Raw genomic sequence first — 25,479 nt, forward strand, 5'->3', positions numbered from 1 at the left:
CAGAGGTACAATAACTTGTTTTTCTCTGCTCGTCAAGGTATTTTTCAACAACCAAGTGAGTTGATGAGCTGATTTAGCTACTTTCGCAATGTGCCCCCTAAACTTCATCTCCCTATCCACCAACACTCCCAAGTCCCTGGCCTCATCAATCTCTTGGAGTACAGTTCCACCAATGTGGTATACTGCTGCTAATCTTTTCACTCCGAAATGCATAACCTTACATTTTGTCACATTAAATTGACATCCATTCTCCTTAGTCCAGAACTCCAATCTATCTAAGTCATCTTGCAAGACTTTGACATCTTCTGCATTCACTATCGCCCTACCCAACTTTGCATCATCAGCGAACAAATGAACTGTCCCACTTAGCCCCTTCCCTATATCGTTAATGAACAGATTAGACAGCAGTGGTCCAAGAACAGAACCCTGTGGCACACCACTAGTCACAGGCCGTTTTTTGGACTCTACTCCTGAATAAACTACTCTTTGATATCTCTCCATCAACCACCCAGCTATCCATCTCACCAACCCTATATCCATTCCCATATGTTGTAGTTTACGGATTAGAATTCCATGTGGTATCCTGTCAAACGCCTTTGCCAGGTCCAGCAGTATCACTGTAAACCCATTTCCCTTATCCAGTTCAGCCGTCACCTTGTTATAAAACTTGAGCAAGTTACTGAGGCATGATCTACCCTTCACAAAGCCATGCTGTCCTCTGTACAGTATCTCATTTTCATCAATCCATTCCTGTATTTTTCCCTTGACTACTTTCTCCAAGACCTTGACAACGACTCCTGATATGCTGATCGGTCGGTAATTTGCAACCATAGTCTTGGATCCTCCTTTATGCAGTGAAACTATTTTCCCCTCTTTCCACGCCTTCGGGACTAAGCCAGACCTGAGACTCAGATTAAACAACATGGTCAAGGGCACCGATAATTCATTAGCCGCTTCATGCAAGACCCGTGCCGGTATACCATCCAATCCCACAGATGTATTCACATTAAGGTTCTGTAATAGACTATTCACCTCCACTTCATTCATCACAATTCCCATATAAACCAATGGTTCCTTCATTTTTTCAACGTCACCACCTGGATGATATACTTTTGCAAAGTGCGCGCTCAGTAACTCCACTATATCGACTGGTTCAGTGAACTCTTTACCATCGTCATTCCTTAAAATCATTTTGCCATGTACAGTTTTTTCCTTGCTTGCAGCATATTGAAAGAACTGTTTGGGATTCTCTTTTGCTTGCATAGCTAGTTTCCTTTCATAATCGGCTTTTGCTGTTTTTACCACACTCGTTACCCTTCTGGCCTGTACTTTATACCGTTCGTGTGCCTGCAGGTCACCCCTTTCTTTAAATTCCCTCCATAGTTGTTTCTTTTTTTGCAGCTCAAGCTTAATGGTGTTATTCATCCATTTAACCCCTCCTTGTTTCACTATTCGGACCTTAGGTATACAATCAGCCATAACCTCCTGTAAATGCTCTTTGATCATTTCCCATGTGCTCTATCGATCATATTTGCCAGCACGGTAATTCCACATATACCCTGTCTTAATCACAAATTTCACACCTTTAGCCACCTCCCAGGTCAAGACCTTATGATCACTCTCACCAATAGGTGGCAACATGGTCATATTCATTACAGTCAAATTCTCACATACTATTACCAGGTCAAGCACTCTCACACCCCTAGTATTTTCAATTACATGCTGTTTCAGATAGTCATCCCTTAATAATTGAATAAAATCCATTTCCTTCCTCACATGTGTCCTCTCCTCCTTCCAATCAATGTTACCATAGTTGAAATCCCACATAATAATTACCCTCCTTCCACTCATTTCATCAATTTGTTTATGCATACCATCTCCACCATCTATTCCATCACCTGGTCTATAGCAGCACCCAACTGTATATTTTATTCGGCCAGTATCAATCTCACACCAAATAGCCTCAAATGAGCTCCTTTCACTATCCTGCAATACTTCAGTTCTCCTTGGCTGCAGTTCATCAGCTATCATCAATAACACCCCTCCCCCAATTTTATTCTCTCTGTCCCTCCTAAACATACTATAACCTACACATTCTATCCCACTAACTATATCATCTTCCGTCAGCCATGTTTCACTAATGCCAATAACCTGTGGCCAGGAAGAGCCAATCAAGGCCAAAAATTCTTCCTTCTTGTTCCTAATACTCCTGGCATTAGTATACATGAATTGCAGTGTTCCCTTTGTCCCACCCCTATCTTGATGCGTTATTCTAAATATCCCATTCCCATTTTTTGTCCTTTTTGCTGGCTCAGGTACATTATATACATTTTTACACTCAACTGTCTCGCTGATGTCTGGATATCCACTCCCCCCCCTCCTTGGTAGTTCTAGTTTCCCTGGTTCTGCACATCCATTTTCACTTCATTCAGCAACACTTTTTCCAGTCTCCGCACACCAAGTCCATTCGCCCATCAAACTCATTCCACACGTCCACAAATTCCACACCACACCGTCCGCATAACCTGCGCATAATATCATTTGCGATTATGGCCCTCCTTCTAAACTCCTCTCTGTCATACCGCGGTAACAGACTCACCATTCTAACTCTGTCACTCTTTTCTTTCGCTACCTTTAACAATACTTTCAAGTCCTCTCTCATAAAAAATTTATCACCTTTCAATTCATTCGTACCAGCCACAATTGTTATTTCTTTCACCCTCTGTTTTTGCACTCTAATGCTCTCACTTACATCCTTAAATTTCGCACCCGGTAAGTACGATTTAGTTACACTCCCATCTATTACTCCTCTTAATAACGAGTCACCATACAACACTCTCTCCTTCATTTCAGAAACTCGCCCACGCTGTTTATTTACGTTAGCCGAATCACTCTGAAAAGAGTTTTGCAGGTGCTCTAATTGCCGCTGCGCATCTTGTATCACTGCGCGCAGCCTAGCGATCTCACTTCCTACAAATAATTCCTCATTTTTTTTATCATTCAAACCATTTTCTCTTTCTGTATAATTGCTCTCGCTCTTTCTTAGATCACCGCTCACATTGCCATCTTGTACACCGCAATTCCCTATCGATCCACTATTTTCACTCGCATTCTGGCTTTCTTCAACCATAACTGTCTCACAGCCTGACACATACTTCGACTCCTCACTTTGCATACACTTTCTACACATTCTCCCACCACTATCACTTTCAATCCATACTCCAGCCTCATTCGGGAATGCATACATTCCACACACATCACATTGGACAAATTCTCTCACATTATAGTTTTTGAACAATGCCGTCGTATTTTTGGACGCCATTATCTTATGTCGCATTGGCGCCATATTCAAATATATGAAACGTATCGTTAAAGACTAAATTAATTTACGGAATTTACACCAAAATCACACAGACACAACAAGCTACCAAATTTAGACAATATTCGTTATGATTTTTAACATATATTCTAATTTCCATTCAAAATTGTACTTAGCTTTCGGGAGCTCCCTGAAAACACGACCGTTCCCCTGGCCCTCTAGCGACCTTATCCTCTTCAATCTTTCCTACTCAACTGTTACAGAGTACACAACAGGTCAAATCTTCCAGATGGAGGAAGATGTGACCAGCTATATCAGGACTTCTATGAGAAATGGTTAAGTGTGGACCTATAAGATGGATGATTATAGCTTTAAGCTGCTGCATCCCAAATGTCATATTATGGAATGAGGAATTGGAGAGGAAGGAAATCAATGCAGTTTGGTCCCTACTCAGGAACTATTTAGCAGAGGCAATGACTTAGGTGTGTTCAAAAAGTCAGGTAGGTGAAAAATGGATGACTGAAGAAGTGAAGCATTTTTGCTGGTGAACAGAACAAATCCCTTAAGTAGTCCTGTATTGATGAGAAAGTTTTAAAGACAAGAAGCCGTCCACCATGATATATGGTGATCAACCAGAAATAAAAGTGCTTATCCTCTTCAATCTTTCCTACTCAACTGTTACAGAGTACACAAGGTCAAATCTTCCAGATGGAGGAAGATTTGACCAGCTATATCAGGACTTCTATGAGAAAGGGTTATGTGTGTGTGTGGACCTATAAGATGGTTGATTATAGCTTCAAGCAGCATCCTAAGTGTCATATTATGGAATGAGGAATTGGAGAGGAAGGAAATCAATGCAGTTTGATTAGGTTAGGAACTATTTATAATAGCACTAATAGCTAAATAGTACTCAGGAACTATTTAGCAGAGGCAATGACTTAGGTGTGTTCTAAGTCAAGTAGGTGAAAAATGGATGACTGAAAAAGTGAAGCATGCCATCTGGAAGAAAAAGGCACTGTGGAGGCAGCACAAGATGAGTGGCAATAATCAGTTACATCAGTATGAAGAGTAAGAAAGGAAGATGACTTGCTTGTAAGAACAGCACAAGTATGAGAGGGTTAGCAAATGAGGCTAGGCCAAAAGAAATCCTAGGGTTTTTCGACACATGGCCAATAGAAGGAAGAAAGATAACGGAAGGAGGCATTGGTCAATTATTATTATTATAAAAGAAAGAAGAAACAGAATGCTAACAAAAACATGAAGTAGTGAACAAGAAGGTCTTCTCTACTAAAGACGATATTGAAAATAATTTAACCTCCAAAATCGCTAGCTTAAAGCAGATTATTAGACAGACAAGGGAATTACAAAAAGTTGAGCAGCATTTCTCAACCTTCTTTCATGTGTGCCCCAATTTTTAATATTAGTTTTTGTGGTGCCCCCCCCCCCCCCCCCCCATTGCACTTCTTGTGTTGAGACACTGACAAAACCCATAAAAGTTATCAAAAAAAAAAACTAGGAATTAAAATTTTTAAATATTCATGAAAATTTAAATACGTCATCAAATCTTTCGAAAATTGTATAGATCTGGCATCACTGCACAGACTGTTGAATTGTATCGACCTTTCGGAAACATTCGCAATTTCATCAGGGAAGTCTCGAATGTTCTGGAAATGTTTCTGCGAGTATAAATAAAGCTTGAAATGGCAAGAAGGCAGTACATTGCAACTTCTCACTGCCAACGTTATTTTACTTCTATTCGCGATGACTGTGATACAGGGTATAAAAACAATCTTTTCTAGTGTAGAAAAATGAATAAATTTTTAACTGGATGTAAGTGGGCATCTGACGACTCTGGGGCATTGATGTCAACAAATTCAGGTTCACAGAATATCACTCCGAAAGTAAAATCAAGAAAGTATGCAGCCGAATATTTAGATTTCAGTTTTACATAGAGTGAAGTAAATGATGAAGAAAGACCACTGTATGTTATTTGTTCAAAAATTTTGGCAGCTGATAGCATGAAACCAAATAAACTTAAGACATTTGGAAATGCTTCATCAGGAGTATGTTATCAAACCTTGAGAGGTCTTTGCTGCCAAACTGAAATGTTTTGAAAAGCAAAAATCTAGCATTAAAAAAATATTTGTCTGTAAATGAAAAAGCTTTACTAGCTTCTTACAAAGTTGCATGTAAAATAGGCTAGGTGCAAAAAGTCCCATGCTATTGGAGAAGACCTAATTCTGCCAGCTGTGAATGATATTGCAGAAACTATGCTTGGAGAAAGTTTCACTAAACAACTACAGTGCATACCTTCATCAAATGATACTGTTGCTTGGTGAATTGGTGATATATGTGAAGATATGCAGCAACAACTTTTGTCGAAGCTTTATGACCAATTATTCCCAATTCAATTTGATGAGGCAACAGATAGTAATAAGGATTGTCATTTAATTGCATATGTTTGATTTTGCAATGGATTATTAGCAGTTGAGAGTTATTGTTTTGTAAACCAATAGAAAAAAGAGCCACAGCACCTGAATTGTTCAAACTATTGGACTCATATGCAAGGCAAACATACAGTGGAAAAAACTGTGTTGGAATTTGCACTGATGGTGCTTGACATATGTCTGGAAGGTTTAAAAGTATATAAGCCCTTGTGAGGGAAAAATTCCCACAATATATTTGGACACATTGCATGATTCATAGAGAAGCTCTTGCTGCAAAGGAAATGAGTCGTGGTTTAAACATTGTGTTAACAACAGTTATAGCCATGGTAAATTATAAAAAAATGAGACCCTTAAAATCAAGGCTGTTTTCTGAACTTTTCAAAGACATGGCTGGAGCAGAACATTCAGCATTACTATTTTACTGTGAGACAAGATGGTTATCACAAGAAAAATGTTTACAATGTGTTTATGAATTAAGAGATGAAATAGCAATCTTCTTGGAAGAGGAAAATCATGAAGAAGCAAAGAAGTTTTAGAGACCACCTATTTGTGATGAAATTGAGCTACTTGGTGGACATATTTGAGAAACTAAATATATTAAACCTAGAATTCCAAGGAAAAAAATACACATCTTAGAGATGAGTGACAAAATTAATGCTTTTTGTAAAAAACTAGACTTATGGAACAAAAAGGTAAAGCAACAAAAATGAGAAATGTTTGTAAATGTGGATGAATTTATCAAAACCTACAAGGTAGAAGAGCAACACATCGAAGTTTTATTTGCAACTATTGAAAATCATTTAACAATGTTGATGAAGAATTTTAGAAACCATTTTATAACTGATGACAACATAATGGCAATGTGCAAGTGGGTTAGAAACCCATTTCAAATTACCCCTGAAGGTTTCTCAACTGAAGAAGAGGAACAATTTATAGACTTCACATCAAGATGGGATGCTTAAGGGTCAAAGCTGTATAACTGAGAGGAAACCTCCACATAGCCTGTAAAGGAATGCAGAGAACCGACCAGGGCTTCTGACTTAACGTCCAATCCTCACCTTCTCGTGGTGCACCCTGTTGGGTATCTACCTGGATACTGAACGAAAGAGGATGGGCTGGCAATTTGGGATTTAGCCAACCAAATTGTATTCTTATTGGCTTAAACCAATATACAAAATGACAAAATTTCATGTCAGCTGGGGCATCACCTGGTCAAACAAGGCCCCCAAGTTTTTGCCAGGGAACCAGGGCGAACAGGCAAAAAGTCAGCTACTGGAACAAATCTGAATACACACCCCAACTCAACATCACCAGAATTAAAGATCGGTACTATCAACATGAGAAGCCTGAATGACAAAGAAATGGAGCTAGCTGAGGAATTAGATAAGTACCGGATCGACATAATAGGGATGACTGAAACAAACAAACAAACAAAAAAACTAGTGAGATCTTTCTGAGCAATAAATACAAAATGTTATATTCAGGCAATGACAATCAAGGAAAAGATGGAGTAGCCATAGCATTCAACATTAAATACAAGGTTAATCTTCTTGAATGGCAGGCAGTCTCAAGTAGAGTGATGTGGGCAAATATCAGAATGGGGAATTGGACAATGAGACTTATTTTGCCTTTGGTCTCACAGAAGGTTCTAGTAAGGTAGAAGTGGAGGAATTTTTTTGATGCTTTAGAAAAAGAAATTGACACAATGAAAATGGGAAAAGTTGGTCCTCGTTGGGGATCTAAATAGCAGAGTAGGAAATTATTGTCAGACATACAAAAATATTTTGGGAAAATTTAGAGAAAAGAGCAAAGCTAATAATAATGGCAAATACCTGTTGGATTTCTGCTCAGGACATAGACTGGTTATTACTAACACCATGTTCCAACATAAAAATCTGCAAATTCACATGGAGAGAAGAGGCAAGGAATAAGAAAAGTCTCATTGACTATGTTATTGTTGATAGTGATGTTTTCTCCTTGGTGCAGGACACCAGAGGATTTGAAATTGGAAGTGATCACTATTTAGTCTTGAGCAAGATAAAATTCAATTTAATATTGAAAAGAATAACATGTAAGAAATTTTTAAAGAGAATAAGAGTTGAGCAGCTCTCAGATGTGAACTGTAGACTAAAATACACAAAGATTATTGAAGAAAAAATTAAAGAGTTTGAGAACAGCAATCAAACCTTCGAGATTCAGTGGCAACCCTTGAAGAAAACCCTGATTGATTCACCCAGAGAGGCATGTGGTTAGGTTGTCTGCAAGGATAGAAAAATCAGAACTCTGTGGTGGACACAGGAAGTTAAAGGGCCAATGAAGGAAAAGAAGAAAGCATATCAAAAGTTCCTGGCAAATAAGTCAGCTTATGCCGTTAGAGAATACAGTGACAAATGTAATAAAGCTAGTATCTGTGTACAGTAAACTAGCTAAACAAAAGTCATGGAGGACTTTGGCAATAACATAGAAAATAAAAATCAATGTGGTGGCAAAATATTCTGGAGGTTGTTGAAGAAGCTTAGAAACAAGTGCTGTAAAAGGAGTTAGAGATGATAAAGGTGACATGAAAACGGGAGAAAAGATATCCTTGAAGTGTGGAGTAATTACTTCGAAAAATTGCTAAATGAAACAAGCAGTGATAGCACAGCGGTAAAAAACACCCAACAGGCATACAGTCAGGAATACATATCCATACTTCTAGTAGCAAGGCTTATACGTTGGCCAGACATAACTGGTGATTAGTTTACGGAATTAACAACGCATATAAAGTATATTAATTAAAAGGTACCTTTAATGAATAACTTCTATATTTCGGCAACGTCACATTGCCATCTTCAGGAACATAAAGATATGGTATGTGCACGCAGGCACTAACACAAAGCAAATCAGGAAGAAAGCAAGAAACTAATATTGTTCCTAAATTCCTAATGGTGCCCTCTGGCAGGCTAATTTGGTAGTCTTGGCAGTTGAGCTGAAATTCTCATAATGTAAGTCTCCCAAATTTGGGGTAGTTTCATGCACTCAAATTTGTTGAGGTTAGGAACGTTTTTTAGAGCTGCTGAAGATTCTTTGAATAATCTTTCGGTTCCTAAACGTTCCTAACCACAACAAATTTGGGTGCATGAAACTACCCCAAATTTGGGAGACTTACATTATGAGAACTTCAGCCCAACTACCAAGACTACCAAATTAGCCCGCCAGAGGGCACCATTAGGACTTTAGGAAGAATATTAGTTTCTTGCTTTCTTCCTCATTTACTTTGTGTTAGTGGCTGCGTGCACATACCATATCTTTATGTTCCTGAAGATGGCAATGTGACGTTGCCGAAGTATAGAAGTTATTCATTAAAGTTACCTTTAATTAATATACTTTATATGTGTTGTTAATTCCATAAACTAATCACCAGTTACATATCCATACTTGAAGTAGAAAAAGCCATCAAAGGCTTGAAATGTGGAAAGGCAGCAGGAGAAGATGATATTCGACCAGAAATGCTGAAGTATGGTGGTATAAAAGTCTTACAGTGGCTGCACTGCGCAGTTCAAAAGGCCTGGACAGAGGGACGAATTCCAAATGATTGGAGTAGAGCTCTCAGAGTACCCATAAATAAAAAGGGAAATAAAACAATGTGAAAATTACAGAGGTATTTCCCTACTGAGTGTTCCTGGCAAGATTTATGCAAGTATACTTGAGAAACGGTTGAGAAGAATTGCGGAAGAAAAGCTTAGTGAAGAACAAGCTGGATTCAGGCCATATAGAGGCTGTCAGGATCAGATCTTCACTTTAAGACAAATTGTTGAGAAAGCATGGGAATATAACAAAGATCTGTATTTAAGTTTTGTTGATTTGGAAAAGGCATATGACAAGGTGCCAAGAAAGAAGCTATTCAATATGCTACAGTTATATGGTGTCAATGGGGCATTATATCAAGCAATACTTAGTCTTTATTTGAGTTGTAAGTCAGCAGTCAGAATTGAAGGAAGTATAGGAAGATGGTTTAATATTAAATCTGGTGTGAGACAAGGATGTACATTATCCCCTCTGTTATTCATTATCTACATGGATCACATTATGAAGGAAAGTGGTATTAAACATGATATCAGAATGGGAGATGTTAATGTCAGCTCTTTGCTTTATGCGGATGATGTTACACTTCTAAATAAATCCGCTACAAGTCTGCAAGATTCTCTGACTAAATTGAATAGCTGATGTAATAGATATGGTATGAAGGTCAGCAATAAAAAGACAAAGACAATGAAAATAGGCAGAATCATTGAAAATGTCAACTGTGTTGTGAATGGACAACCTGTGGAACAAGTAAAATATTTCAGCTACTTAGGCACAATTTTTACTGAAGATGGTAAATTAAATATAGAAATAGACAACAGAATCAGCAAAGCTGGTATGGTGGGAAGTCAATTGAATAAATTCATATGGAATAAGAGAGAAATTAGTCAGAACACTAAATTAGCTGTATACAAGACAGTGTTCAAACCAGTTTTAACTTATGGATCTGAGAGCTGGGTCAGAAGTAAAACACTTGACCAAAGACTAGTGGCTGCAGATATGAGAATCCTGAGAAAGATTATAGGCATGAACAGATGGCATCAATGACAATATCATATTAAAAACGAGGATATTAGGAAAGAACTTGACATTGTCAGCATCCAGGAATGCGTTAGCAGAGCTAATCTCAGGTGGTATGGTCACTTAAACAGAATGGGCGAGGAAAGATTAGCAAAACAAGTGTTCTCTGCCAGGTTGGCAGGAAAACGACCTAGAGGAAGACCAAGATATAGGTGGATTGATATGGTACAAAGTGTCTTAGACCAGCGCTTCCCAAACTGTGAGCCGTGGCCCCCTTGGGGACCATAGGTTTTGTTGAAGGGGGGGGGCGTGAAATAATGAAAACAAATTTAAAATGTTTTAAGACTAAGTAGATTTTTTTTATTTTAAAATAGACGTATTTAACTTTTATTATTTCTTTTTTGTATTTTTTATATTTTAATGGAAAAATTCACACATTGTTGTTTCCAAAGTTAGTTCACAAACTTTGCTTCCTGCGTATTTCGGCACTTAATGAATATTAGTAAATATTGCTCATTCATATGTTTCATTTCAAAGAAGTGGTGAATTGTATTTACTTCGAATACTCTCCAGGAAAGCTCCAAATCTTCCTGTCCCTTTCATCATGCGTTCGTAATCAGGGACTGTTGATATTGACTTTATATACATATCGAAACTCTTTTTATATTATCACTGTCATCTGAGCTAGTTTTCTGTTACCAATAAAAGTTTTGCATATACTTCACACATGAAAAAAAGCTTAAACAAGTTCATGTGGGGAAATAGTAACTCGCTTGCAGTGGTAAACAACACACCCTCCCTAGCAGCCACTATACTACAGAGGCAATAAAAACAAGTACTTTTATTATGCCAGTGAATAAGGTATGAGGAGTCTGTGTAATATATTTCTCAACAAATAGTGCAATTAGAGACAACTGGGATAAAAACACACTAATTAATGAATCACATGTCCTCTCATACAGAAGCTATGCTGTATAGACTGAAACAAAACCATATGTTGCATAGGCAAACACAGTATCTAACTAAAAGCTATTGTTATTAATTAGATGTGAGTTCGATTTCCCAAGGCAGCAATAAAATTCAACCGAACGTGTTAAAATTCGTAAAAGTGTTAAAACTAAGTAATATATATATATATATATATATATATATATATATATATATATATATATATATATATATATATATATATATATATATATATAATGAATGTTATGGCAGTTTCACATATGGAATTCGGTTGAAGAGAGTTAGCATTTCAACTCAATTGTCAGCTATGCTTTTATCTTTCGGTTGCGCGATCTTTTGTTAATACCGCACCAATCATATGCACATTTTAATAACCTGCCTTTGCTGTCTGTTTCGCATTAGGCTTAATTACCTTAACGGGAGAAAAGTCACAAAAGAGAAAAATGTTCCTGGTCCGGGGATCCCCTTATTCAGGTAATATTCACTAATTTCATATTATCAGTTTGTGGTGTGCCAGTATCGGTAAGTGGTGCTATTATTTGATTTATTCTACGTTAAAAAATTTAACCCTGAGATGGATAAGTGGCTGATAAAAAAAATAAAAAAAAATCCCGTGAACAATCAGAAGAAGTAGAAACAGATTCAAAAAAAAAAAAAAGGACAGTATTTCATATTTTACCAGAACAGCCTGCATCGTCTTCAGAACCAAACGGTAAGAGGCAAAAAAAGTAATATATACATTTGATTTTTGCAATATTCATTGTGTATGTTTTGTATTGAATATAAATACAATAAATATTATAATTATATCTCTCTATTACGATTTTTTTCCAAGGGGGGGCTGTGAAATATTTTAATTTTTGCAAAGGGTGCCCTGACATCCAGAAGTTTGGGAAGCACTGCCTTAGACGATAGAAATATAAGATCTGATAATGTTGGAGTCTTCACAAGTAACAGACTGATTTGGAGGAAAATTGTAGATAGGAAGTTAGTAATGATGTAAATTTTTCATGTAGTACTATCATATCCTGTACACCCCCTGAGGATACATGTCAGGAATTTGATGAAGTCAAGAGCTTTTGCCATTTCCAACATCTTATCTTTGTGAAACTGGGTTTTCTGCAGTGGCTGCCTTAAAAACAAAATATAGATCTGAGTTAAATATAAAAAGAGAACTAAGAGTGTCAATTTCCAATGTAGCACTATCATATGAAAAGCTTTACTCTATAACACAGGCACAAGGAAGCCATTAATTTTTAGATTCATTGTTATTGTTTAGTTTTAATTAGTTGCTCAGTATATTTTATAATACTGATATGTTCCAGTAGGCATAACTAGTTTATCAATGCAGTGTATTTTATACATTTTATTTTATTTTCAGAGTGTATTTTATGTTAATGTTTTTATATTGTTTTTGCGTCAATAAATAGTTTCATTAAATGCTTTTGTTTCAATAAAGTAGTTTTTTCTTTCGATTTCCACTTTCTTTGCCCACCCCTTTAGGTATTTTGCACCCCCCCCTAAGGGGGTGCATCCCATAGGTTGAGAATCACTGATTTAGAGGAACAAAGAATAAAAAAGTTCAGCAGCAAAATGAAAAACAACAAAGCATGGAATTAGTGCATAATAACAAAAATTGGGAAAGTAAAGTTGATTGCAAAATGAAGGATGCTATTTGGTATGGTGACTATCATAAAACATGACATTATAAAGTCAAGTTTTCCAGGAGCAAAAATTAAAAATATAATGCAAGCAAATCGAAAAAAAGCAAAGCAAAAGAGGTAGCAATTCTGGTAGGTATCAATGACTTAACGAGCACTAAATTCTGTATGAGAGGATATGAAAACGTTGGAAGCTAGTGAAGAGCGAGAAAGTAAAAATCATTGTAATTTAAAAAAAAAAATACTTAGATACATCATCTAAGAATTAAATGCTTACATACTTAGAAATGAATTACGAAGAAGGGTGACTGGTAAACTATTTGATGCATAGGCTGTGCAGAAGGAATAGATACAAGTATTTGGATGTGTGGAATGAGTCTGAGGGGAAGACTGGATTTGTATAAGAGGGATGGCTTACACTTTAATGTGTTTGGGCATCAGGAGTCTTGAAAAATTATCAATTATCAATGAAGACCCAATTAATATATTGGGTCTTCATATTGTAGGCATTAGTGACACACCTGGCTATCAAAAGCAGACATACTAACTGGTATCAAGTGCAAAGGTATAGTATTTTTAGAAAGGATAGGAGAGGAGGGATGTACTGCTAATGATATCAGATGATTTGAATCTTGTTAGAGTTGAGATCTATGACTGCAATACTTGTAACAGTTTTTCATGTGGCAGTGAATTTGAAGCCACCTGGCATGAAGTGGAGTCTAACAAGATCAACCACAGTGGGTGGTGTTACAGAGCTGGTGGATCAGTTGCTAGTGACAAAGAATAAAGATGATGGGTGAGGAACGAATAATCCTAATGGGGGAGGGACTTTAATTATCTGAACATTGATTGGGTAGCTGTGAAATCACATGAGAAGAATGAATCTGAATTTATTGAGCTGCTGCAAGACAACATGTGACAGAAGGAACTCATGGTGAATGGAATGATTTGCTGTTGGAGTGTAAGCAAGTAATGTGAATGAATTCAAGAATAAGTATGACAGCTGGAGCAAATAGTATGGCCTCCTATGAGTTCCTGACTTCCTGGAAGTCTCTCTTAATAATAATAATTATTAAGCCTTATAAAGAGAGATAATAACCTCCCTATCTCTACTTGTCAATGTGTTCTTTAGCATTAAAATAATCCTCTGAGTTGTTCTGCAAACTCTTGCAATGTGCCTCTGAATGTCAGATCTCTTGCCTCATATATTTCCTGTAAACTAGTACCATCAATATGATATGAAGTATATACTCTTTTCATCCTGAAGTGTATTACCTTACACCTTACAACACTGAAATGACAACTATTGTCCTTTGCTCGCACTGCTAATTTATTTAAATCATCCTGTAAGATATCAACATCACCTTTATCAACTATTGCTCTCCCTAGTTTTGCACAATTGGCAAACAACTGAATATCCCCCTTCAAATCTTCTGCTATATCATTAATGTACAAATTATGGTCCTAGTAAAGAGCCCTGGAGCACTCCACTAATTACCCTCATTCGCTTTACTTATACTAAATCATACACCATCCCCTCAGATGTCTATCAGCACCTCCCTATCTATGCCACCAGCCTCATATCCATTCCCATTTGCTCCAACAAATGTAATAGTCTTCCATGCAGTATTCTGTCAAATGCCTTTGCCAAGTACAGCAGTATCATGGTGTAGCCATTTCCTTTATCCAATTCTACTGTCGCCTTATTATAAAATGTGAATAACTTACTGAGGTAGTACCTACTTTTTACAAAGCAATGATGCTCCCGTATTATATTCCTATCCACCTGTTCAGGAATTTTACTTTTAACCAACTTTTCCAATACTTTACCACCGATTCAGAGGTACCAATATGTCTGTAATTTGCTACTTGTTTTGAGGCCACCTTTATGTAAATTTATGTTTAAATTTACATAAATGTAAATAAATAAATAAAGGTAAATTTGTGAGAGGCACTGCCAGTTCACTTGCACATTCTTGTAACATGTGCTTACATACCTTTGAGATCCACTGTTATATTCACAATGATAGTTTTCAATATGCTGAGTATCTCCAGTTCATCTGTCTCTGTCACCTCAGTAAACTGCAAAGTCTCTACCTGGATGATATACCCTTGCGAAGTGATTACTTAGTAACTGAACTATTTTTTTTTGCTTCTGTTACTTTTCTACCATCAGCACTAAGTAAAGTTATCTTTCCATAATCATTCTTTCTCTTATTTGCTACGTAGCAGAAAAAACTCTTTTGGATTTACTTTGTCCCGATTAATTTACTCTCAAAATCTGATTTAGCCTTCCTTACCATACTAGTTACTCTTCTTGCTTTTGCTTTATACTGCTCATGAGCATGCTGATTACCTTTTTAATTATATTCCTTCCACAATGCTGTTTTTTTTTGTAGCTCCTGCTTAATCCTCCTGACCCTGGGTATGCACTCTGATACTGCCTTGCTCAAACAATCCTCGACTGTTTCCCATGCATTGATGGCATTCGTTCCATGTAGTTTATGCCATGGTGCTGCTCCCTCCTGCCTCAGTAATGATAGTGATAATCACTGAGCAAGGTATAGTAGAGATGTTAAATGAGCAGTTGATTAAAGTATTCCATCTTTATGAATGTAGCATTATGCAGAACTTGAGACCAAATTGTATTCTTATTGGCTTAAACCAATATACAAAATGATGGTACAACATGACAAAATTTGAGTTTCCAGGAGGGAAACTCAAGTTTTTCAAATGTTTCTACCTCCAGATGAGACTGGCTAACTCGCTTTCAGTTGAAAAAGTCCACTTCTTTTGAAGTTTTCTGAAAATATTTTCATATAGCTCCTAAGTGCAAACTAAGAATCTTAGACGTGTACCTAAGATTCAAAATTCACACAAGAATCAAACTCTGGTGTTTTCCAGTCAGAGGGCACAATGTCCCATTGTCCCAGTTGTGCTACAGAGGCAAGAATGTTGTTTCTTGTAGATAAGCTTATACGTTGGTTAGACATTGCTTCTAATTTTTTTAGGAAATGACAATGTAAACTACATTATTAATTATAAAAACATTAATTAACTACCTGTATTTCAGCAATGTTTACATTGCCATCTTTAGGGATCACAAAACAATATGTGCATGCTGGCACTCACACTAACAAATGAGACTGAAGAAGTCAGTCCTGGAGTCCTAAACTAGGTATCTTGGGCGTTGGGCTGACAGTCTTAGAATGTATGCTTCCATAATTTCAGGCAGTCTCATTCAGCCAAATCTGTTGAGGTTTGGAAAGTTTTTCAGAGCTGAGGCACATTCAAGAAATAGTCTTTCATACTTGTACTTGCTGCAGTATAATAAAGTGGCTTCCTTCCAGCATATCCTGTGGTGAGTATCCAAAGCATCGTCAGCAAGTCCTGAGTGGCTGAATTGGTGGAACTGGATGTAGTCCTTGTTTGGATATCCTGATATTGGCTGTCCTGCCTGTTTGGCCATAGTAGGACAGTTTGCAACTGAAAGGGACCTGGTATACCCCAGGTTGGTCTATGGAAAATGGCTGGTCTTTGGTGGAGTGGATAAGAGATGCTAATTTCTTAAGTTGTGAAGTCATATTTCCTTAGGATTTTTTTGTTAATTTTTTGGATGTACCCCAGATATATAGAATGGTGATAGATTTAGAGTAATCTCTGCCTTTAAGAGAGGGGGGGGTTACCTGATTTTAATATTTTTTGGGTGTTTAAAAAAAAAAAAAAAGCTATCAAAAGCATGAAATGGGGAGAGACAGCTGGATAGATGATATTCAACCAAATGCTTAAATATGGAGATATCATCATCAGACCTCCATGGAGTTTAAAGGAATTCATTGTGGAAAGTCTCTCACACCCACCCACACACTCATACTGTGACTTAAATGTATTTTGCTGGTTTTGCACTCACTGTACACTTTCAGGCAATGAATTTCAATCTCCCACGACTCACTATGCTAAAAACCTACTCTTTATCCCCTGTTCACACCCTTGTTATATAACTTTCAGGGATGGCCTCTTGTTCTTCCTTTGTCTCTAGCCATTCTATGAAAAATATCATCCACATTAATCTAGTAATTACCCATTATTAACTTACATGTCTCAAACATGTTCCCCTTCTCCTTTTATCCACTTAGCTCTGCAGTTTTCATTTTCTCAGTTTATCCTCATACTCAACATTCCAGAGACCTGAAACCGACTCAAGTCATCTCTAAACCTGCTCCATCACCTCATCATCCTTTCAAAAACCAGGCAACAACTCTAAGAACAGAACATTGTGTCCTTTGACTGGAAAAGGCCCAAGTTTGATTCTTGTCTTGAAAAGAATCTTAGGTGCACATCTAAGATTCTTAGTTTGCACTTAGGTGCTACAGTATATGTACATTTTTTCAGAAAACTTCAATTGGGACTTTTCAACTGAAGGTGAGTTAGCCAATCTTATACAGAGGTAGGTTTTTTTAATATATGTAACTCTCTACTTAATCTAAGGTATTTCCTCTGATCTTAATATTTATATCAAGTATGTTCCCTTTTTCCTCTTGTTACCCGAGTTTGATTCTTGTCTTGAAAAGAATCTTAGGTGCACATCTAAGATTCTTAGTTTGCACTTAGGAGCTACAGTATATGTACATTTTTTCAGAAAACTTCAATTGGGACTTTTCAACTGAAGGTGAGTTAGCCAATCTTATACAGAGATAGGTTTTTTTCTTGTGATTTAACCTACTTTAGACAATCTAAAAGATATTTATGTTCATTGTATACATAAAATATACATCAAGAAAAACTAGATATGTCATCTTTAAACATGGATTCTATTGGAAAAACATTACATTTTTGCACAAGATTAAATTTCTCTAAGACATGCAAATGATATGGCACTGCTGGCTGAAAAAAAAAAAAGATCTTCAAAACTATCTAGAAGAGACGTTGAAAGTAAGTGAAAAATATGGACTTAATTTCAACTTCAAAAAACCAAAACCATGCTGGTAACAAGAGGAAAAAGGGAACATACTTGATATAAATATTAAGATCAGAGGAAATACCTTAGATCAAGTAGAGAGTTACATATATTTGGGTCAACTAATTACAGAGAATGGAAAGTGATAAGGAAATATTAAGAAGGATAGATATTGCTAGATCAACCTTTATTAGATATTTGATAATGCGAAAATATTTTGATATTTTCACAATATCAAAATATTGTGAAAATAAACTAAAAGCTTTTGAAATGTGGATCCTTCTGAAATGAAAACCCTTAAAAGGAAAACCACCTACTTTGGTCACATATTAAGGAATGAATCCCTACAAGAAATATTGTGAAAATATTTTGATATTTTCACAATATCAAAATATTGTGAAAATAAACTAAAAGCTTTTGAAATGTGGATCCTCGGAAGAATCCTTAGAGACCCATGGACTGCCAAAAACATTGAATTAGAGATGACTGGAGAAGATAGGACTCTGTTGAAAACCCTTAAGAAAAGGAAAACCACCTACTTTGGTCACATATTAAGGAATGAATCCCTACAAGAAACACATTTAGAAGGAATAATACAAGGAAAAAGAAGAGGGACACAAAGAACAGATTAGATGAGAAATATTAACGATTGGACCTTTTTGTCTAATGAAGAATGTAAGAGAAACATAAAACCATACATGGTGGAAGCTCACGGTAGTCAACCTCCTGGAAGGAGATGACACCTGACAAGACAAGAAATTTCTCATGGATGGCTTCAAAAAGAAAACTATAAAGCATTATTAAATGATTCCACTGGCTCACATTTATCTCCTATATGAGAAACTGTACTCCTCCAATATGCTCACCTTTCCCAGTTTATTTAAAATTTTGACTCTAGGAATTAATCAGTCATTGTTACTTTATTAAAGCCATAGGTAATGTTGAATTTTTTTTGTGTGTGTGTTATGCATTGTGAATGTTATTTTCCCATTTTTATACTGAACGCTTCCTATGGAATATACATATTAATTTGGCTATATTAACTCACATTCCTATTCTCAAATAAATACCTTTTGTATGTGTCATTGCAGATTTGTATTTTAAAAAGATGAGTCCTACTGAAGAACATATCTATCTATCCCAATGGCTTTAACAGGCCTTTAAGGCCCACAACCTTCCAAGCATGCTTGGATTTCGTAACCGAAATACGAGGATAGAATGGTCACTTCTATACCTCAAAGTATTCTTGGCTGTATCCGTGTGTGTTCACGGGGCCGGTTTGCCTGCTTGCGGGATGAAAAACACCAGATAAACTGGCGGGAAAAACCCTACTGCCCGCGCCCAAGACCGGCTAACTTGGCTATGGCTGAGGAAGATCCTTCAGCTCCTCACGTCTCCGACGGGAATCGAACCTAGGACACTCCTTCCCCAGACATATGGTTGCGAAGCGCAAAGCCACTAGGCTAACCGCGCGGACTACTGAAGAACATATACAGTATATAATTGGCAATGGTGACAGCAATTCTTCAGATAATCTTCAGATAACAGCCCATCATTAAGAAAGGTTGGAAATTCTTGATATTGAGAAATTACTTCATAAAAACAAGAAAACAAAATAGCTAAGCTTATTCATTAATGGAGTGTCCCTAGTTTCCAACATAAGGCTAAATTTAGTTCTAATTAAAATGAAACTTTTAACAAATTATATTAAGAGTATTTAAATGAACTTTGTACTTTTAGAGAGTAGGGATAACAATGTGCTGAGCTTGAGTCAGCTGAAGGATGCATGGTGAGAAAATATTGAGGATAAAGAACAGCTATATTAATGTAGAGATACGAGGTGTGGCTATTAAATAATGAGACTGGTTGCAAAAATGTGGTTTATTATTACAATTGTACAACTTAATTGTTATCCCCTTCAACATACTCCCCTCAACGATCTATCCATACATCGTTGCATATGAATTTTCCATTGTTGGAAGCAGTGCTGCAAGTCATCAGGTGTTATCTGCTTTAGTAGCACTGCTGTTTTCTCCTTTACCTCATCCACTGACTGAAAATCGGAGCCCTTCAATGTGGATTTCAACTTTGGAAAAAGATAAAAGTTGCATGGAGCCAAGTCCGGCGAGTAAGGTGGATGGTCCAACAACAGGATCTTCTTATCAGCCAGATAAGAAGATCCCACAGTGCACTGTCTATTTTACAGACAGTGCACTGTGGGCCAGAGCACTGTCCTGATGGAGAATCAAAGTGTTGTTCTTCCACAGATTGGGAGGAAGAAGAGACCCAATTCAACCATTATCGCACAATTGATATCTAAAAAAACTATCAGCATTGCCTTCAGTTTTGACTTGCTCATTCTTACTTTTTTCATTCTCGGTGACGTGGGAGTTTTTCAGTGCATCGATTGTCCCTTCCTCGCCAGGCTTAGCTCCATGCGACTTTTACCTTTTTCCAAAGTTGAAATCTGCATTGAAAGCTTGATCATTTTCAGTCAGTGGATGAGATAAAGGAGAAAATAGCAGCACTACTGAAGCAGTAACACCTGATGACTTGCAGCACTGCTTCCAACAATGGAAAATTTGAATGCAACAGTGAATAGATGAGGGGAGTATGTTGAAGGGGGATAATAATTAAGTTGTACTATTTTAATAATAAACAACATTTTAACAACCAGTCTTGTTATTTAATAGCCACACCCCGTATATATTCAACAGGCAGAAAAAAACATGAATGGAACTAATAGTGATGAGATGAATTAATTAAACCATGAAATTGGAAAGATTAAGAATTTTAACAATTTTCATATTTAAATACCTTGTCTACAGATATTATATAAAGCAAAAACACTTAACAAATAAGCACAGTTATTTCTGCTTACTGTATTTCAGAATATTTTCTGAAAATATTCTGAAAATATTTTCAGAAAACTTCAAGGATTAAATGCAGTATTAATTATTTAATTGGAATAACATTAAACTTTAAAAAAATAGAACATTTAACTTTACTTGTTGTGCTTTATGCAGCTCTTCCTGCAATCGAGCATAAGCCAACTCCTTGACCTCAGTCACTGAAACACTACGGACTCTACGATTATCTGTTGAAGGTCTTAACTCACAGAGAACTCCAGCAGGACTTCCACTAGTAAATACACAAGTGTCTTCTGCAGGCATATTGCTATAATTTCAAAATTGAGCAATATCACAAATCTTAAATTAAGAATAATCAAAATTTAATTTTTCTTTAAGCATATAATACAGAATAAAGACTTTTTCTGTATTTATAGAAAATATAAAATTATAGATCCCTTCTTGGCTTGGTGCCAAGAATAGTCGATTCATGCTGAAGGGGAGAAAGAAATGAAGGATGTACAAATTGTCGCCAACATGCGAAATCACATGCTTTCTTGTCTGTCGCTGTACTAGTACTAGCTTGATTTTTGTTGTTCCTTTTTTGCATTTTTTTTTTTATTATTAATTTGTATGATGGATCCAGTACAGTCAACAAGTTCTATTGTTACACGTTTCAGTAGCTCTTGAAAAAGAATATTGAATAATGTGCTGACATTCTGCGAAAAAGAATCGTCAGAAGGCCGTCTTCTTGTTCCCCTTTCTCAAGTCATAAAACGTGCAGGTGCAATTGCGGGCGTATCGGGGTCGACTGTTAAAAGAATTCGTAGGGAATCAAAAGGTGAAGGTAAGCCAAAATTTAAATCTCCTAAAAAAAAAACGCCAGAGAAAGAAAACCATCTAAACCATAGCTTTGAACGATTTTGATGTAGACGTTATAAGAACTATTCACGAATTTCACGTGGTCGAGAAAAGAGTGCCAACTGTTCCAAAATTGATTCCTGTGCTTAAAGAAAAAATTAATTTTCCTTGGAAAAGAGAAACTTTAAGGAAAATACTTCATGAAATCGGATTTTGTTTTAAAAAGTCCCAGAATAAAAGGAAACTTATCATGGAGCGAAGTGACATTGTTTTATGTAGAACGGAGTATTTGAGAGCAATAAAAGTTTCAGGGAGGAGAAAAGACCGATTGTGTATCTAGATGAAACTTGGATTGATAGTAATTTAACTTATGGAAAATGTTGGCAGTCTAAAGAAGAATGTGGAGTGCTACAAACCAGAAATGCCTTGCGGCGCATAATAATTTTGTGTGCAGGTGGAGAAATGGGTTTTTTTAGCGAATTCAAACTTACTACACAAAGCCAATTCAACTATTGGAGATTACCATGGGCAAATGAATTCTACGATCTTCGAAAAGTGGGCAGAAGAAAAACTGATTCCAAAATTGCTGTTGTTATAATTGATAATGCTTCATATCACTCTATTCGATTAAATAAAGTTCCAAATTGGTCTAATAAGAAGCAAGTTCTTATCGATTGGCTCTCTGCAAATAACATTTCTCATTCCCCAGATATGCGAAAAATTGAATTGCTTAATTTGGTCAAAAGAAACTCGCCCACAACTAAACTATTTAAATTCCACACGATGCTCAAAGAGCATGGATTTCTAGCTTTGAGGCTACCACCATATCATTGCGATATTAATGCTATTGAGTATGTTTGGGCAGAAGTGAAACGTTTCATTCGCCATCGCAACGTAACTGGGGATATTGACATGTCGAAACTTTTTAAGCTTTCAGAACAGGCGACTGAAAGTATTACAGTTCAAAAGTGGGGAAAATATTGCTCTCATGTCACCTCATTGGAAAATATATATTTGGATAGAGACGGAATTATCGAAGAATTGTGCGAACCTTTGGTGATCAGTTTAAGTGAAAGTGATGCCGATTCGGACACCGATTCAGATGACTCTGAAGATTAAAAGAATTTGGCAATGGTATTTTTTCCAACATTTTTTTTGCATGCTATTGAGAGTCACAACAAGTCATAAATAATTAATCAGTTTAGGACATTAAAGTGTCTCAGTTCTCTCAACTGTAAGTTTAGAATATCTAAGTTCATTTGAAATAATTTCTGTTTTTCTGTATAATTATTTTTATTTTATAGAAAACTTTCTTAAAAATAAACTTAGTTACATTTTTGTTTATGCTATACCTTTTTTAATTTTATTAACACTCTACGTACATTTTTCCAACTGTTATACAAGCAAAATAGTTACACTTTAAAAGCAGCCAATGTTCGTAAAAGAAATGCTAAATTTTCCGACCTGTGATAATAAACAAACTCAGTTTGTTTATTATTACATCCCAGAAGACAGACTGATTACCCTATTATCAATGGATTCTCCTTTTTCTGACATGCGCAGAAGTGTCGAGGGACCTCTAATCGGTGGGCGAACTATATTTCCTTAGTTATGTTATTTAGTGTAGTAGTAAAAGTTAAGTATTACTTCCAAAAATCTGATGATTTATTCCATAACTTAAAATTTGCAAGCTTACTTCTACAACGTAACAGGAAAAGTGATGTATAAATCATTACTATAAAAGAATGTGCTTCAAGGTTTCAATGTCACTCTTCTATATGGGATACAAAAGAAGATTACATAAGGCACATTCTGACTGCTATAAAACCTGGAAGACATGGACTGTTTTAAAACTATTAGGCTTTGTTTTGGGTTGTGAGTACTTTCCCACCAAGGAATCTGTTTTAGCATACTCAATTTTCCTTCTCCATTTTTAATTAAAGAAATTTTTTTTCTAAATAAATTTCATTGATTTTAATAGGCAAAATACGACGGTGGTCTAAAAATTTCTCGGCCTCGACCACAGATTGCAACGCTATCGCCAAGAGATTTTTTTTTCTAAGTTGGTACATCTATAATAAGCATCCATGTGAAATTGCAAGTCAGTCATTCTATCAAGTAGTTTGTTTTATACAGCTGTCTGAAGCAAAAGTGTTGTCTCTATCCTTTGAAATGGATAAAATTCAATATTGTGCTGTTATAAAATTCATTGTAAAAGAAGGTTTAATGCTAAAAGAAATTCATCCGAAGTTCATAAAAGTTTATGGGCACTCTTCTCCTTCATTTTCGACAATTAAGAAATGGGCTGCCGAGTTTAAACGTGGCCATACCAGCACTGAAGATGATCCAAGTGAAGGATGTCCAAAAAGTAACACCACCAGAAATCACTGATCAAGTGCATATGGCATTGGATGACCGTCGAGTCAAAGTGAGTGAAACTGCTGAAACTATAAGGCATTTCAAAAGAACATGTATGATATATTTTACGTGAAGAGTTGCAAATGGATAAGCTTTGTGCAAGATGGGTGCCGCGCTTGCTCATAGCAAGCGCGGCAGATCAAAAATGCACTTGCATGAAAATCTCATAACAGTGCTTGGAGGTTTTAACAAAAACAAAACTAATTTTGTGCATCAATTTATTACTATGGATGAGACTTGGATTCACCATTACACACCAGAATCCAAACAGCAGTTAAAACAGTGGACAGAGGCCAGTTGTTCAGCACCAAAGAAGACAAAGTCGGTTCCATCAGTAGGAAAGGTCATGGCATCGACTAAAACTCTTCCTCACTGGTCAGCATTTTCCTTTAAATGAAGAGCTGATTGCAGCTGTAGAGGGGTATTTTGCAGATCCTACTGAGAACCACTACAGAGATGTAATAATGGCTCTGAAGCATCGCTGGAATAAATGCATTAGTCTTAAAGGACATCATGTTGAAAAATAATTTTGAAATTATAAATTCGTTTTTTCATTGTTATGCTGAAATATAAAAGAAACTCAAGATAGATGAGAAAATATGAAAAGAATTCAGAAATAATTAGAATATTTAATATAAGTATTCAAAAAATAAAATCTTTACAGAATAACAGAAAATAAATTAATTTACATAAATATACTTGAAATTTTATTAAAATTTTAGGGTTCTTGATTTCATATTCCCAAAATTAGAAATAATGGTCTTAATGTCTAATTCTGCACATATATAATTTTCAATAGCTAATAACGCCAAACTAACAAGCCTTTTTTTTTTGACATGCTTGTACTTAAGTAGGTTTTAATCAATTTCAACTTGGAAAAGGAATGTTCACCGCTCACTACACTAACAGGTAAGGTTAATAGTATTCTTAAAGCAATTGAAAAGTTAGGGAAAGATAAATTATTAGCCACAATAAAATTAAGAATATCAAAAGGGTTTTGAATATTTAAATTAACCTTCTGAAAAATATCCTGGAAAGCACATAACTCATCATATAGTTCTATTGCAGAGCAGCACATGGCACGTAAAAAGCTCGAGGATTTTTGTTCAAAAGCAAAATTTGGAGCCCATATTTTTTCCCTTTCATATTTGCCCCATTGTCATACCCTTGACCTCGCATGTCTTCAATGGGAATGTTCCATTTTTTCCAGTTGTTCCATTATTGTTGTACATAAACCACATCCTGTGGAATCTGATACATCTGCAAAACCTAAAAAGTTTTTCCTGATCTTGACAATTCCATTGTCACAGGAAACAAAGCGAATAATAATGGTCATTAGTTCTGTTTTACTTGCATCAGGTGTGCAGTCTAAAATTATGGAATAATATTTAGATTTTCGAATTGATAATAAAAT

At 36.1% G+C, this 25,479-nt stretch overlaps 1 protein-coding gene across 2 annotated transcripts in view; it reads right to left on the reverse strand.

The window, feature by feature from the left end:
• The window catches only part of LOC150104944 (guanine nucleotide exchange factor for Rab-3A-like), a 227,457-nt gene that overhangs the window by 145,006 nt on the left and 56,972 nt on the right, over nucleotides 1–25,479 (reverse strand). The window contains exon 3 of one of the 2 annotated variants that reach the window (XM_090396061.1): nucleotides 20,946–21,078. In XM_090396061.1, the coding sequence (XP_090252187.1) occupies nucleotides 20,946–21,078 (133 nt within the window). Of the gene's footprint in view, nucleotides 1–20,945; nucleotides 21,115–25,479 lie in introns of both variants that reach the window. The other variant, XM_090396060.1, reaches the window with a different exon arrangement.

Source organism: Typopeltis vanoorti, chromosome 7, assembly GCF_054136105.1.
Source record: "Typopeltis vanoorti isolate ZY-2024b chromosome 7, IOZ_Tvanoo_1.0, whole genome shotgun sequence".
Taxonomy (NCBI): Eukaryota; Metazoa; Arthropoda; class Arachnida; order Uropygi; family Thelyphonidae; genus Typopeltis; species Typopeltis vanoorti.